Source organism: Lipotes vexillifer, unplaced genomic scaffold (genome assembly GCF_000442215.2).
Source record: "Lipotes vexillifer unplaced genomic scaffold, Lipotes_vexillifer_v1.1 scaffold1110, whole genome shotgun sequence".
Classification (NCBI taxonomy): domain Eukaryota; kingdom Metazoa; phylum Chordata; class Mammalia; order Artiodactyla; family Lipotidae; genus Lipotes; species Lipotes vexillifer.
The window spans coordinates 115,557-129,481 of NW_006769495.1; the positions used below are offsets into that span (position 1 = coordinate 115,557).

At 32.7% G+C, this 13,925-nt stretch overlaps 1 protein-coding gene across 1 annotated transcript in view; it reads right to left on the minus strand.

Annotated features, from left to right (window-relative positions):
• Positions 1–13,925, minus strand: part of MKLN1 (muskelin 1) — a 184,713-nt gene that overhangs the window by 84,609 nt on the left and 86,179 nt on the right. Inside the window, exon 6 of the mRNA XM_007445636.1 lies at positions 12,626–12,818. Coding sequence (XP_007445698.1) covers positions 12,626–12,818 — 193 coding nt within the window. The remainder of the gene's footprint in view (positions 1–12,625; positions 12,819–13,925) is intronic.

The window sequence follows — 13,925 nt, forward strand, 5'->3', positions numbered from 1 at the left end:
AATTTTCAAGTAAAAAAAGCAAACTCTCAAACATTATACCATTTTTGTAAAATCATTTTGTAAACACACACACACAGATGAAAAGAAAAAACACTGACATACATCAGAAAGTTAAAAGTGATTTTCTTTGGTTGGCAGGATTAGGATGATCGTGATTTTTGGTTTTGGTTTTTGCCTTTGTACTTTTTTGTTTTCCCAATTTTTTTGCATTGAACTCTATTATTACCGGAAGAAAGGTCACAAAACAACTAGATATGTGGAATTCTTTTCTAAACTTTGGAAAAACTTCGTAACATATTGTTATTACCAATATAAACCATTTTCACATACTTTGTTACCCCTGAAATGTCTCTTCTTCACTGGTCACTAGACACATTCACGTTTCTACAAGCAGTGCTTTTGTACACTGACCATTAGCTTGTTTTAACAAGGACAAAGAGAGCTAAATATGCACAAAGGATTTATAATCAAGTATGCAGAGGAAATTACTTCCAAAATTTAAACATTAAGTAATCCAAACTTAAAATATTAGAAATTATGATGATTTTACACTAGATACAATTAATCCTCTCTTGAATAATGAGAGTTAATAGCATAACATCAGAGATGCTCAGTATATAATAAATGCTTAGAATGGAAAAAAAGAGCAGGGGGTGGAGGGACTTTCCTAGCCACATGGTTGACATTTCCTTTGAGTCATCTTAATCTTACTAAGTTCCTTACATTACAACAAACTGTACATAAAACTCCTACCTCCATAAAGCATATTCCTAGTACATAATGGCACCCAACAAGTCACACCAATCTTGTACAGTAGTCAAGCAAACATTAAAAAAAAATTGCTTGGCGAACTTTTCCCCTTCTTCTGTCTCAAGTAAATTCCTTTTCTCTTCACTAGTCTAAAGTTCACACAATTCTCTTTGATATCTCTTACTTTTCCTTGGAGACTATTAGAAAACCTGAAGAAAATTATTTCAATATAGCATTACCAAATCTGGAAGTAACTCTCTAAAAAGATCTTACCAAAGAAGAAAGAGTTGACTTTTATTGCATACTTACTGTGTGCAAGACATCACAAAGGTTAATTCATTTACTCCTTAAAATAAATCTACACAATGGTCATTATTAATTATTGCAAAGATTAGAAAATCAAGGTTCAGAGAAATTAATATCATGCCCAAAGGCTCTAAACAAAAAGGTATAAAGCCCAATTCCAAAGTCTAAAATCTTTTCAACTCTTCATAGAATGCATGTAAATAAATATAAACACACAAATAATAGTTTTTAAATTACAATCTAAGATTACATACTATAATAACAGACAGCAAAATTTACCTATTCAATAGCACTTCAATAGACAGCAAAATTTACCTATTCAAAAGGAAGACTGGGAAACATAACTCACCATACCAGATCATTCTACTGCAATATTAAACTGATTATAATAAAAGAGGGATAAAACTAAAACAGTTGAAATATATTATAGTTAATTATAATTTAAAGGAAAAAATGTAATCTCCCTCTTAAATAAAGACCTACTTGGTAACTGTGGCTAAAGTTTACTTTTTATGTTTCGTTTCTTCTCTGGAACACTAGTTTGTCACTACTCCAGATCACTTTCTTACCTTAAGTATTCATTCATCTGGAAGTTGTTCCAGACAACAAATGGCTAGTTTGAGAAGCTAGCTGTTCTACCAAAAACCAAAATAAAAACAAAAACAAAACAAAACACCTCTTTTGGAGAAATCCTGGCTTACCATAAGACACAAAAGCTAGAAACATAAATTCCAGCCCTCTCACACCTCTCTACACTACTATTCAACTCTATTTAATTAACTTCTTGATACTTTCATTTTATAATATTAAACCATCTAATCACTCAAAATAAAAAATGACTTAAAAAACTATGTTGTACTTTGCAGAGAAACATGATAAATTAAAGATTACCCTCAATTAATCTATTACAATACATATTTTATTGCCTCTTGCCAGGGAAACTGGGTTGTCAATAAATAGTCCAGATCAGATCTGGAGCAAGTTATATTCAGTAGCTATTTTCAATGAAATAACATGCTTAAGAATCTTCTTTCACGCTCTCAAACAGAAAAGTAGTAATATAATGTTTATTAATATAATGTTTTCTTGGTGAACAGTCATTTCAAGTGCTAAAAAAACTTTATTTTTTAATAGAACAAATTAAATTTTTCAAAATCAAACAGTCATAAGCTTGAAATCCTTGAGGTGATCAATAAAAATGCTACAAACATTAAAGCAGGGTAAAGATTTTTTCAAAATACATTGCTTTCAGTTCCTTGTTTTAATGTTAAAGAACTCCCTTTCAAGACCTAAAAACAAATGAAAAGCTGACACCTCTGAAGCCAAAATAATCTCCCCATGTTCCTTATATTTCTAATTCTTGAAAGGTCGCCTTTTGTTTGGTATGCTTACTTGCATGTATTCTATATGATTCAGCAAAAAATCTGAGCTATTGAAACAATGACATTCTCATCTACAAAAATATGAAAACACCTCTTACACTGTTTTAAAAGTCTCAAAAGCAAAAAAGTAAGGCATTTAAATGTTTATGAACTATTTTTAAAAATTACTTCTGTATTTTAAGAATTCAGGCAGTTGCTAATATTTCTATATGTCTACTTTTTTTTTTTTTAATAATACACAATGTATTTATTTATTTATTTATTTATGGCTGTGTTGGGTCTTCATTTCTGTGCATGGGCTTTCTCTAGTTGTGGCAAGTGGGGGTCACTCTTCATCGCGGTGCGCAGGCCTCTCACTATCGCGGCCTCTGTTGTTGCGGAGCACAGGCTCCAGACGCGCAGGCTCAGTAATTGTGGCTCACGGGCCCAGCTGCTCCATGGCATGTGGGATCTTCCCAGACCAGGGCTCGAACCCGTGTCGTCTGCATTGGCAGGCAGATTCTCAACCACTGCACCACCAGGGAAGCCTATATGTCTACTTTTGACAAAAATCTAAAGCAGAAAATCAGAAGGGTCTGCCAAAAGTAGAACTATCCAAAAGACCTGAAAATATGAATTAGGAGAAATCACACTAAGACCCAGTTGCTAAGAATTTTCAAACTACTGAAAGGCTCCCGGTCCAATACCATCTCAATTTCCCCCTATGATTATGACTATAATAACTAAACACGTTTCATACAGTCCTAATTAGGCACAAGCTGTTCTTGTATCTAATGGTGAAAGTACATGATTTTTTTTAAAGAAAAAAAATATATTCAAGCCTCATCCAAGATTAAAAAAGAAAACAGCACAGAATACAGTACTGCTGCCTACACTGAAACTTTTATCAAACTGATTTTTCGCCAACACAGAGATTTTTTTTTAAAGAAAAAACTAAAAATTCACTTACAGGTACAGCATAAAAAAGTTTTTATAGTTCAAGAATAATAATGGCTGGGTAAAAGAGATTTTTTTTTAAATTATGCATTTCAGCAGTGTGATTAAATTCTGAAAAGAGAAATACATGAATTATAACAATTTACATTACAACAATAAACATTGGGGAAACTGAACCAGTAAATATTTACTTGGATGGTAAAGCATGGCGGTAAGATGAATAGATTCAAATTTTAGCTCTGCCACTTACCAGCTATGCTGTCTTAGGCAAATTACTTAATCGCTGACATTTATTGAATTGAAATAACAATAATACTTACCTAGAAAGCAGGTACAAGAATTAAATTAATTCATATATAGTATTTATTAGAGTAGTTGGCATATTGGCCTTTGAATACATGAATAGTTATAATAATGAAGTAATATTTGGAACTATACTTGGCAAAAAACTAATAACTTTTTATGCACAAAATGAGAAATATGGTACAAAGGCAAATAGGAATTAAGAGGAGGAGGAGCAACTGAGGTGCAAGAGTAATTTTTAAAAACTAGCTTGAAAGAGCTAGCCTTGAAGAATGAGTTGTAAGTGAATGGTTATAAAAAGGAAAAGTAATCAGGGAAGGGAATACAACATAAACAAAAGCACAAAGGCATGACCTAAATGGGAAGGAAATCCAAAAAAGAGGATATATGTATATGTATAGCTGATGCACTTTGCTGTATAGCAGAAACTAAAACAACATTGTAAAGCAACTACACTCCAATTAAAAAAACAAAAAAAAGCACAAAGGCATGAATGAACAGGAATTAGGGAAAGAAGCCATCCTTCAGGAAGCAGTCTGATGGGGAAAAAAAAAAGAGAGAGATTTTGCATTAGGAGTACTGCTGAGAAGAAAGTGTCCCAAGAGAAAAGCAATACCATAAGGAAAAATCTTGCTGTTCTAGAACACAGTCTTAAGAACCTATTTAAAACAGGAAAAACTCATTGCATTCAAAGATTAATAAAACTCAAAAATAACCAACTCAGAATTTATATAAAGATATAAAAAGGAAAAGAAAAAAAATTTTAAGTGGCAAAAGAATCTGATTCAACAGAAAAATGTAGTCATGTAATTGATGAAAATGGCCAAATACTTTTCCATGAATATAAAAGTTAAGTAAGAAACTCTCTTTATAAAACATGAGCACAAATTAGAGATACAGTTAGAAAACAGAAATATAAATAGTTGGAAGAGATATGGTATGACAACAAAGATAAATAAAACATGAATGTCAGAGTTGAAGGAAAAGAGGAAGAAAAACAAAATGAATACATAACAGAAATGAAGACCAAAATAAGAAGGAAAGAAAACACTACTAACAATATAGTAATGGAAAAGAGAGAAAGAATTTCGAGAAGGTTGAAAAATTAAACATAAATGTGCAATTAAAATGAGAAAATAAAAGATATACACATCTAACTGAAAGAAAACAAAAATACATAATAGTTAATTAACAGTGTCACCACACTGGAGTTGCCCTGTTTATAGAACTATAAAATAATCTAAAACAAAAATATGTTTAATATATTTAAATATTTAAACAGCCATAGGCAAAAAGAGAGATTGCATTCAAAAGAGCAATAGCTGAAACTGGCAACAATGGAAACTGGTTAACAGTGAAATGACATTCAAAATGTATTTGGAGAAGATAATTGTCAATCTAGAATTCTATACCCAGTGAAAATATCCTTCAAGAAAAGAGACAAATTTTCAAGCAAACAAAAACTGAAAGAATTAATCTGCATTAGAAGAAATTCTAAAGGATGTGCTTAAGGCAGAAGGATATGATCTTAGGTATAAAATCAAAGATTCAAATAGTAGTGAAGAGCAAAAAAATTAGTAAATATTTGGGTAAAATTAATGGACACTGTATAAAACAAGAACAGTAATATCTTCTAGGGTCTTTGAATATGGTATCAAAATAAAGAACAATAGCATATGAGTTGGAAGGTAAGTAGATGGGAGTTCAAAGTCCACTAAGCCCTTGTACTGATAAATTTTGTTAAGTATGTATATTTGTGGTTATTTACGGACTCACCATAAATAAAACAGAGTGTGTTACTTCCAAATAAAAAAATGAAAAGATTAAAAAGTTTAAAAAGGTAAGAGACAACAACCAAAAACAAGAAATAAAGGACATGACAAAATATATTAAGTAAAATGGTAGGTTTGAACCCATATATTTACCAGTAATTCAATCATGTAAATGAAATAAATGTTCAAATCAAAAGAAGGCAGAGTTTTTAAAAAACAACTAAATTTACAAGAGATACTTCTTTGAAAAAAGGATACAGAAAGCTTGAAATTAAAAGATGGAAAAAGATATGTAAATACTTACCAAATGAAAGCAGATATATTAATGTAAGACAATTTATAACTTAAGGTAACAACATTAGTAGAGATAAAAACACACTTAAAGATAAAAGATTTCATTCAAAATAAAAATTTAAAATTTGTATGCATCTAGAAACATAGCTTCAAAATATACGAAGCAAAAACTAACAGAATTATAAGAAGAGACAATTCCATAATCATAGTAGGAAGTGTTAACACATTTTTCTTAGTAATTGAGAGAAATCAGACAGAAAACATTATTGGTAAAGTAGATTTATGCAACATGATTAGCAAACTGGACCAACTGGACATATACAGAACATTGCAGTAACAACTAAAGAACTGGATTTCTGTCCAAGTGTACCTAATATGTTTATAAAAATTGAACAAAGTGGGCCATATGGTAAGTCTTATCAAATTTCAAAGAACTGTAATAGTATAAAATATGTACTCTGACCACTATGCATTTATGCCAGAAATCAGTAATGAGGAAAAGAGCCAGAAAATCTTTATGTATTTGGAAATTAAAAACTATATTTCTATATAACTATGACTCACAAAAGAGCAATATCATTTCCTAATGAAATTACTGAACTGGACAAAAATGAAAACACTTCATAGCACAACTGAAAAATAAGAAGAAGAAAATTTATATCCTTAAATGCATATACGGGGAAATAACAAAGTCTGAAAATTAATAAGCTAAGCATCAATCTCAATAAATTATAAAACACATATTCATCTCAAAGAGGGAAAGAAGACAACATTAAATAAAGAGCATAAGCCAAGGACATAAAAGTTAACATAAAGAATCAACAAACCAGAAGTTGTTCCCTCAAAAGATCACTGGTGAAGGCAATAGATTGGGGGGACTTCCCTGGTGGAGCAGTGGTTAAGAATCCGCCCGCCAATGCAGGGGACACGGGTTCGATCCCTGGTCCTGGAAGATCCCACATGCCACGGAGCAACTAAGCGCATGTGCCACAACTACTGAGCCTGCGCTCTAGAGCCTGCAAGCCACAACTACTGAAGCCCGCATGCCTAGAGCCCGTGCTCTGCAACGAGAAGCCACCGCACTGAGAAGCCCGTGCACCACAACAAAGAGTAGCCCCGCTCACCGCAACGAACACCCAACACAGCCAAGAATAAATAAATAAAATAAATTTATTAAAAAAAAAAAAAAGAAAGTAATGGACTGGGGAGGGAGAAAGAATTCATAAATAACCAATATAAGGAATGAAAAAAAGAGACATCTCAAGAAATTCTACAAACATTAAACAGATAATAAGGGGATATTAGGTACAGTTTCACATCCATAAGCTTGAAATTTTAGATGAAACTGAAACAAACTACTAGAAAAATGTAGTTTGTTAAAGCTCAATCAACCAACCAAACAACTCTGAATAGTCCTACGAAGTTTCAAGAAACTGAATTGGTAAGCTAAAAATATTCCTGCAAGCAAATCTCAAGCACAGATAGCTCAATGGTAAATTCAACCAAGCATTTAAGAAAGAAATAATTCACATCTTACATTTATTCAGAAAATAGGAAGAAAAGGTGAACTCCTCAACACATTATGTGAAATTAGCCTAATAATGATACTAAACCTGAACAGGAAGATATGAGAAAGAAAAGCTACAAGGTCAACCTTACTAACAAAAATAGTTGGAAGAATTCTAACAAAACATTAGTCAATCTAAACCCAAAATAAATTTAAAAAATACATAACAAAGTATATATGAGGTTTAACATTAGAAAATCAATTACTATGATTTCATATATTAATAGGGTAGGAAAATCATATCACAAAAGGTAGAGAAAAAGTGGCAAAATCCAATATCCATTTATGACGCAAACTCTTAGGAATCTTGGAATCTGATACAGAATCTCCAAAAACCCCAGATCAAAAATATATTTAACAATGAAATGTAAAAAGCATTTCTTCTGGGATCATGAACTACACAGGGTTATCCACTATAATTATGCCATGGCAATCTTTTTCTAAAGATCCTGGCAGAGATTAAACACAAAGGGGAAAAAGTTATCAGGGTTGGAAAGAAAAATGTGTCATTATGCCTAAGTACAGCTGACCCTTGAACAAGACAGGTTGGAACCGCACATGTCCACCTATATGTGGATGCTTTTTCCAATAAATATATTAGAAAATTTTTTGGAGATTTTCAACAGTTTGAAAAAACTTGCAGATGCACCACACAGCCTAGAAATGTCAAGAAAATTAAGAAAAGGTGAGGTAAGTCATGAATGCATAAAATAGGTAGGTACTACTCTATCCATATTTATACAGACATAAGGTGAGTGCTATTTAATATAAAATTAATAATGTGTTGGTTTTCCTACTGTTTTATAACTTTGTTTTCAAAGAATTACATTACTGTACAGTATGCCCCCCTCCCACCCTCTCTCAACTGGAGAAACTATCAGCCTATCATCAGAGGTAAATAGTTTTTAGAAAATATAACAATGTTTCCAATATTGTATTATAAATACGACTAATACTGTATGCCATAAAAATTTTACAACAATTCATTCATTAGCATAAAAACTAAGCTATTGTGAAGCAACTGTATCAATTACACTAGACTACCGTAAAGCAATCATATTGCTGCTGTTCATTACCAATGCATGAATTGTTAGACCTGTAAACAAATATGAATTTCTTTTTCCACATTAACTTTCATCTTTGATGTCTAGTGTTAGTAATACATATAAAACGTACAGTGTTTTGTATCATTAAGACAATACTGACACAGGTACTGACAATTTATCTTGTAAACAGATGATGTAAACTTACGATATTAATAAACACAGTACACACTGTAAATGTTTTCTCTTCCTTATGATTTTCTTAATAATATTTTCTTTAGTTTATTTTATTGTTGGAATACAGTATATATATGTAATATATAAAATATGTGTTAATGGACTGTTCATGTTATCGGTAAGGTTTCCAGTCAACAGTAGGCTACTAGTAGTTAAGTTCTGGGGGAATCAGTTACACGTGGATTTTCCACTGTGCAAGCAGTAGGACAGGGGAGGGAGAGCTGGCACCCCTAACACCCACGCTGTTTAAGGGTCAACTGTATTTTAAACTGAATGAAAATGAAAACAACATAGCAAAATTTGTGAGATACAACTGAAGTAGTGCTTAAGGGAAATTCTTAACACCAAATGCTTACATTAGAAAAGAAGAATCTCTAATGGCTTCAGCTTTCATATTAAGAAACTAGGAAAAGAAGAGCAAATTAAAACCAAAGTATGTGGAAAAAAGGAAATAATAAAGATACAGAAATCAATGAAATAGAAAAGATAAAACAAAGAAACCAAGAGCTGTTTTCTTAAAATAAAACTGATAGATCTCTAGCCAGACTACCAAGAAATGAAAGACAAAAATTACCAATATCAAGAACATGATATGACATAAAGGACAATAATGGAATATAAACAACTTTATGCCAGTAAATTCATCAATTTAGATGAAATGGGCATATTCCTCAAAAGACACAAACTACCAATATTCCCTCAATAAGAAACAATATAAATAGCCCGATATCTATTAACAATTCTAAATCTGTAGTTAAAAACCTTGCCACAAAAGTAACTCCAACAAGATTTGAGATCTCAAAAAAATTCTAAGGAGAGGGAAATAGGCCTACCATATAATTAACAACTATGGCATAAACCAAGGTATGGGAAGGGAGAGATACAGGGTGGGGTGGGGGTGGGCAGGAGTGTGGGGTGGAGTAGAGAAAAAAGAAAGGAGGAGGGGAAGAGGGAAGAAGGGAGGGAGAGAAAGACCTCAAGTTTAAACTTTAGGACTACTTTATTAAACTTTAAACTTTATCTCCCCCTTGTCTCACAAAAGCAAACTTTTATTTCATTAACAAATAAGATAAACACTGCAAAGGGAGGTTTTCTTTAAGTATTTTCTGTTCCTGGGTGATTACTTTTGCCTATCATCACTGGATTCTACCTAACCCCCCCCACCCCCCGGCATTGTCAAAGAGGAAGTAGCAATAATTGGTTCAGGTATCACCTCTAATGAAATTAAATGTAAATGTATGGATGTTTCTAGGCAAATAGGAAGCCTATTAGAGAAATAAATACAGCCCAACACTTTCTTAAAATATAGACCATACTTGAAGAAGAGCATACTAATACACCAAATACACTAAAAGTAGTTTTTGTTTCCTCCACTGTAAGAAATTTGAGAGATGCTTCTGATTCCCTAGACTTTCTTATTTACCAGGCAGGAACTTCTTACCCTTCTCTTCTATGTTTTTAACAGAGCAGAAGCCAAAAAACTTTGCAGTGTTTACTTCCTTATTTGTCCAACAAATCATCATCAGTGCAGTCAGCAGCAAACTGAACAACCCTGGAAGGAATGTTTATTAACTAAACACTGTTCCAAGCCAGTGAGGAGTATAAAAAGTATGACTTGGCTGTTAAGTCTCAAGAATAATTACTATCAATTTTCCTAAACTTGGTTTCTTCCTAGAGTCAGAAGGATAAGTTAAGTCTCTGCAGTAGCAGAGTTGCACGTGATGTTAACAGCTTCTCGTAAATGAGTATATTGCTAAAGAGACAATTTTAAAACCTGTTTTTAGCTAACTAATTACACAAAGTTGCTGGTGGTTCTGTTGTTTACTTTACCTTAACAAAATATTAAATGCCTTAAAGATTTAAAACAAAACAAAAAAACCATAAAATTACTTGTGCCTTCTTCATCCTATAGTTAAAAAATACAGAATTCATTCTCAGAAATGGCATACACACACACACACACACACACTTTCATTAGTGGCATTTTAATGGTTTGGTAAGAGATTATTATATATGTTCCATTTCGGTATACTCCAAAGTATATTCTATTTCAAATGTAGTAATCATTTATTTGCACGTATCATCATCAATTAAATAAACAGTAACAATATACAAGGCTGAGAGGCAGGTTTGTTATTATAACACAATGGAGCTGCAAGCAATTCATTTTGAGTTAACTTTAAATTTATAAACTCAAAGAAGGCAGTACTGGTTCTGTTCAGCTGTAAAATATTCAACCAATATCTGATAAATGAGTAACTAATAATAAATGATAGTGATAAGACTAAAATATACGAAAACAGAGCACTGAGAAAGTCTATTATTCTTTATTTCTTTCCGTAAAAAGAATAGAATTTCTATACAAATTTGTATCATTCCACAAGTTTCATAATTCAGCATTAAGCTGTTTTCACTCACAATGCTTCTTACTCCAAATGTGTGGGTCTTCTCCTTACACCAACCATTTCTCCAATTCTCTGACTCCAACTTGGTATCCAACCGAGAATCAGTTCAATTCTGACACTATCTACCTGGAGTCAGTGTCAGATCTCACAAGTTAAAGGGCTCAGTTCCACAAGACTATTCCCACTTCAGATGCCAAGTGCAAATCCCAAGCCACTGGTACTTCTGACCTACCAGCTATAAATTGGGGGTTCCCACAACCCCCACTCAGGTTCGATAATGCTAGAGTAACCACAGATTTCAGGAAAGCACTTTACTTGCTATCACTGGTCTATTATAAAGAATACAAGTCTGAAACAGCCAAATGGAAGAAAGATGTAGGGCAAGGTACAGGTGTGTGTGTGTAAGGCACAGGGGTGTGTGTGTGTGTGTGTGTGTGTGTGTGTGTGTGTGTGTGTGTGAAGCTCTAGGGCTTTTTTAGAGGTTCCATTACGTAGGCATGATCGATTAAAACATGGTTTTAGGTGACTGAACACCATCTCTGACCCTGCTCCTCTCCCCAGGGGTCAGGGGTGGGGTTGAAAGTTTCAGCCCTCTAATCACATGGTTTAATCTTTCTGGAGATCTGAAGCTATCTAGGGACTGACTGAACACCATCTCTGACCCTGCTCCTCTCCCCAGGGGTCAGGGGTGGGGTTGAAAGTTTCAGCCCTCTAATCACATGGTTTGATCTTTCTGGAGATCTGAAGCTATCTAGGGACTCCAGCCACCAGTCATCTCAGCATGCAAAAGACACTCATCACCCTGCAGATCCCAAGGGTTTTAGGAGCTGTGTGCCAGGAAAGAGAAAAGACCAAATATTTACTTTTTATTATACCACAGCACCTACTCTGTTCTTTGTTACTATGAAAGTGTAGATTTTTTTAAAAGGATGCCACTCTATACAGCAACAACAGAGTTCCTTATTTTAAATAACAAAACATACCAGACCTTAAATATTCAATTGGTGTCATCCTCCAAAACAATTACTTTGGGAGATTATATTATGTTCCAATATTCACATTTCTTTCAGAGCCAGAATACAGGCTACCCAAGGAAATCAGCAATTATGTAGCATCCACATCACACAGACGATGTTTCCAATACAAATCTCCTCATTCATTATTAACTGTATAATAATAAATTTTTCTGACTCATCCAACCACTCCTCACCCTCAAATTACACTATTAAAAAAAATGACAATCTGCTATCAACAAAAATATGTAAAGGAATAGGTCACTGATACTGAAGGTAACATTAAAAGACTTTTTCTAAGTGGTTCAGTACTAATCAATGTTAGCATTTGTAAGTGCATGGTTTTCCAAGATGACAACTTAAATTTAGATATGTGAGTTCAAGTATGTTACTTTCTTATTTTTCAAGTCTCATTATTACATTATGGACCTGTCTTACATAAAATAAGTCCTTAATTCAAAGAGCTAACATCTTTACAGGGTAAAGAGATGGGAGGGAAAAAAGAAAGAAAGAAACTAAGAACTGGCATAAACCTATATTCCTTTAAAACACCTGTTTCTTGTATATACTTAAAATCACCCTAATAACCAATCTAAGTTTACATGTTTATGACATACCATTTACAGCTTTTTCAATCAATTCTTCACAAGCATCAAAATCACCCTTCAGTACCAATTTATCGTGCAGATCTGTTAACATGGGATGTTCCAGGGCAATCTTGGTTTTCTTTTGCAGTGATTCAAAGGCCTCTGTATAGTTATGTTGTCTGAAGTGTTTTAGGCAAAGGCGAATAGCTTCCTGTTCACGGTACTACTGGAACACAAGAGAAGGTATGAAAAGAAGAGATTTGGTTAGTTATTACTGTAGGAAACAATAAGTGATAATTACTAACGTAAAGTGAGCATTTACTAAGCATTAACTAAGTATACTAAGCATAACTAAGCACTGTACTAACCCTATTCATTAGTATTATTATTATATCCACTATTAAATGGCAAAACTGAAGCTTAGTCAATTGTAATAACTCACCAAAGGTCACAAAGTATATAGTAGAAAGATATTAAAGAGATGAACGTATACAGATATATGAGGCATATACTTCATGAAGATAAAAGATATTAAAAGATGAAATCAGGCCTAGTTCTAGAGCCTGAACTTTCAAGAAAAGAACCAGAAAAACTATTTATCAAAGCTTACTTAAGATGGTAAAAATGATAACTTCCAAGGCTTTTACTAATCAGATAACAATGTTGGTACTGAATGCACAGAAACCATTAAATAATATACATAAATGTTTATGCTCTTTGTTCTTGGTTCTTAGTAATAAGTTATTACTTGAATGACAAATATTATCAAATGTTCACGTATTTCAAATTCACAAACAGGTTTTATGATTCAAAATCATCAGAAAGAGACTATTTAAAGTTTTATAATTTTTTTTCTAAACCTGGGCTACCTCATCGATTAAACAGCTATAAAGTAAAAATCTCAATTAATTACAATCCCAAAAGAAATACTCAATTTACTAAATCTCCCCCCCAAAAGGATGCCAAAGAATGCCAAAAAACAAGCTCATATAAAGAATTTAAAAGAAAATTTAATTCAAGAATATGTTATGAATATTTTTTGTACTGAATATTTTTGAGAGAATTTCACAGCAATATGTTATTTTATCTGCTCTATAATACTCCATTAAATAGATACACTTTAATTTAGTGAAAAAAAAAGAATATGTTATGAGATTTCTACAATTTCCTAAATAAGAATTAATAAAATAAACTGATGACACAGAAGCAGTGCATAATAACCAAACAAAAATACAATTTACTTGTAAGCCTTACTCTTTAATAGGCAGGAAAATTTACAAGACTTGAAACACTAATCACTTTATAGTCTCTGATTTTTTATTAATCAAAG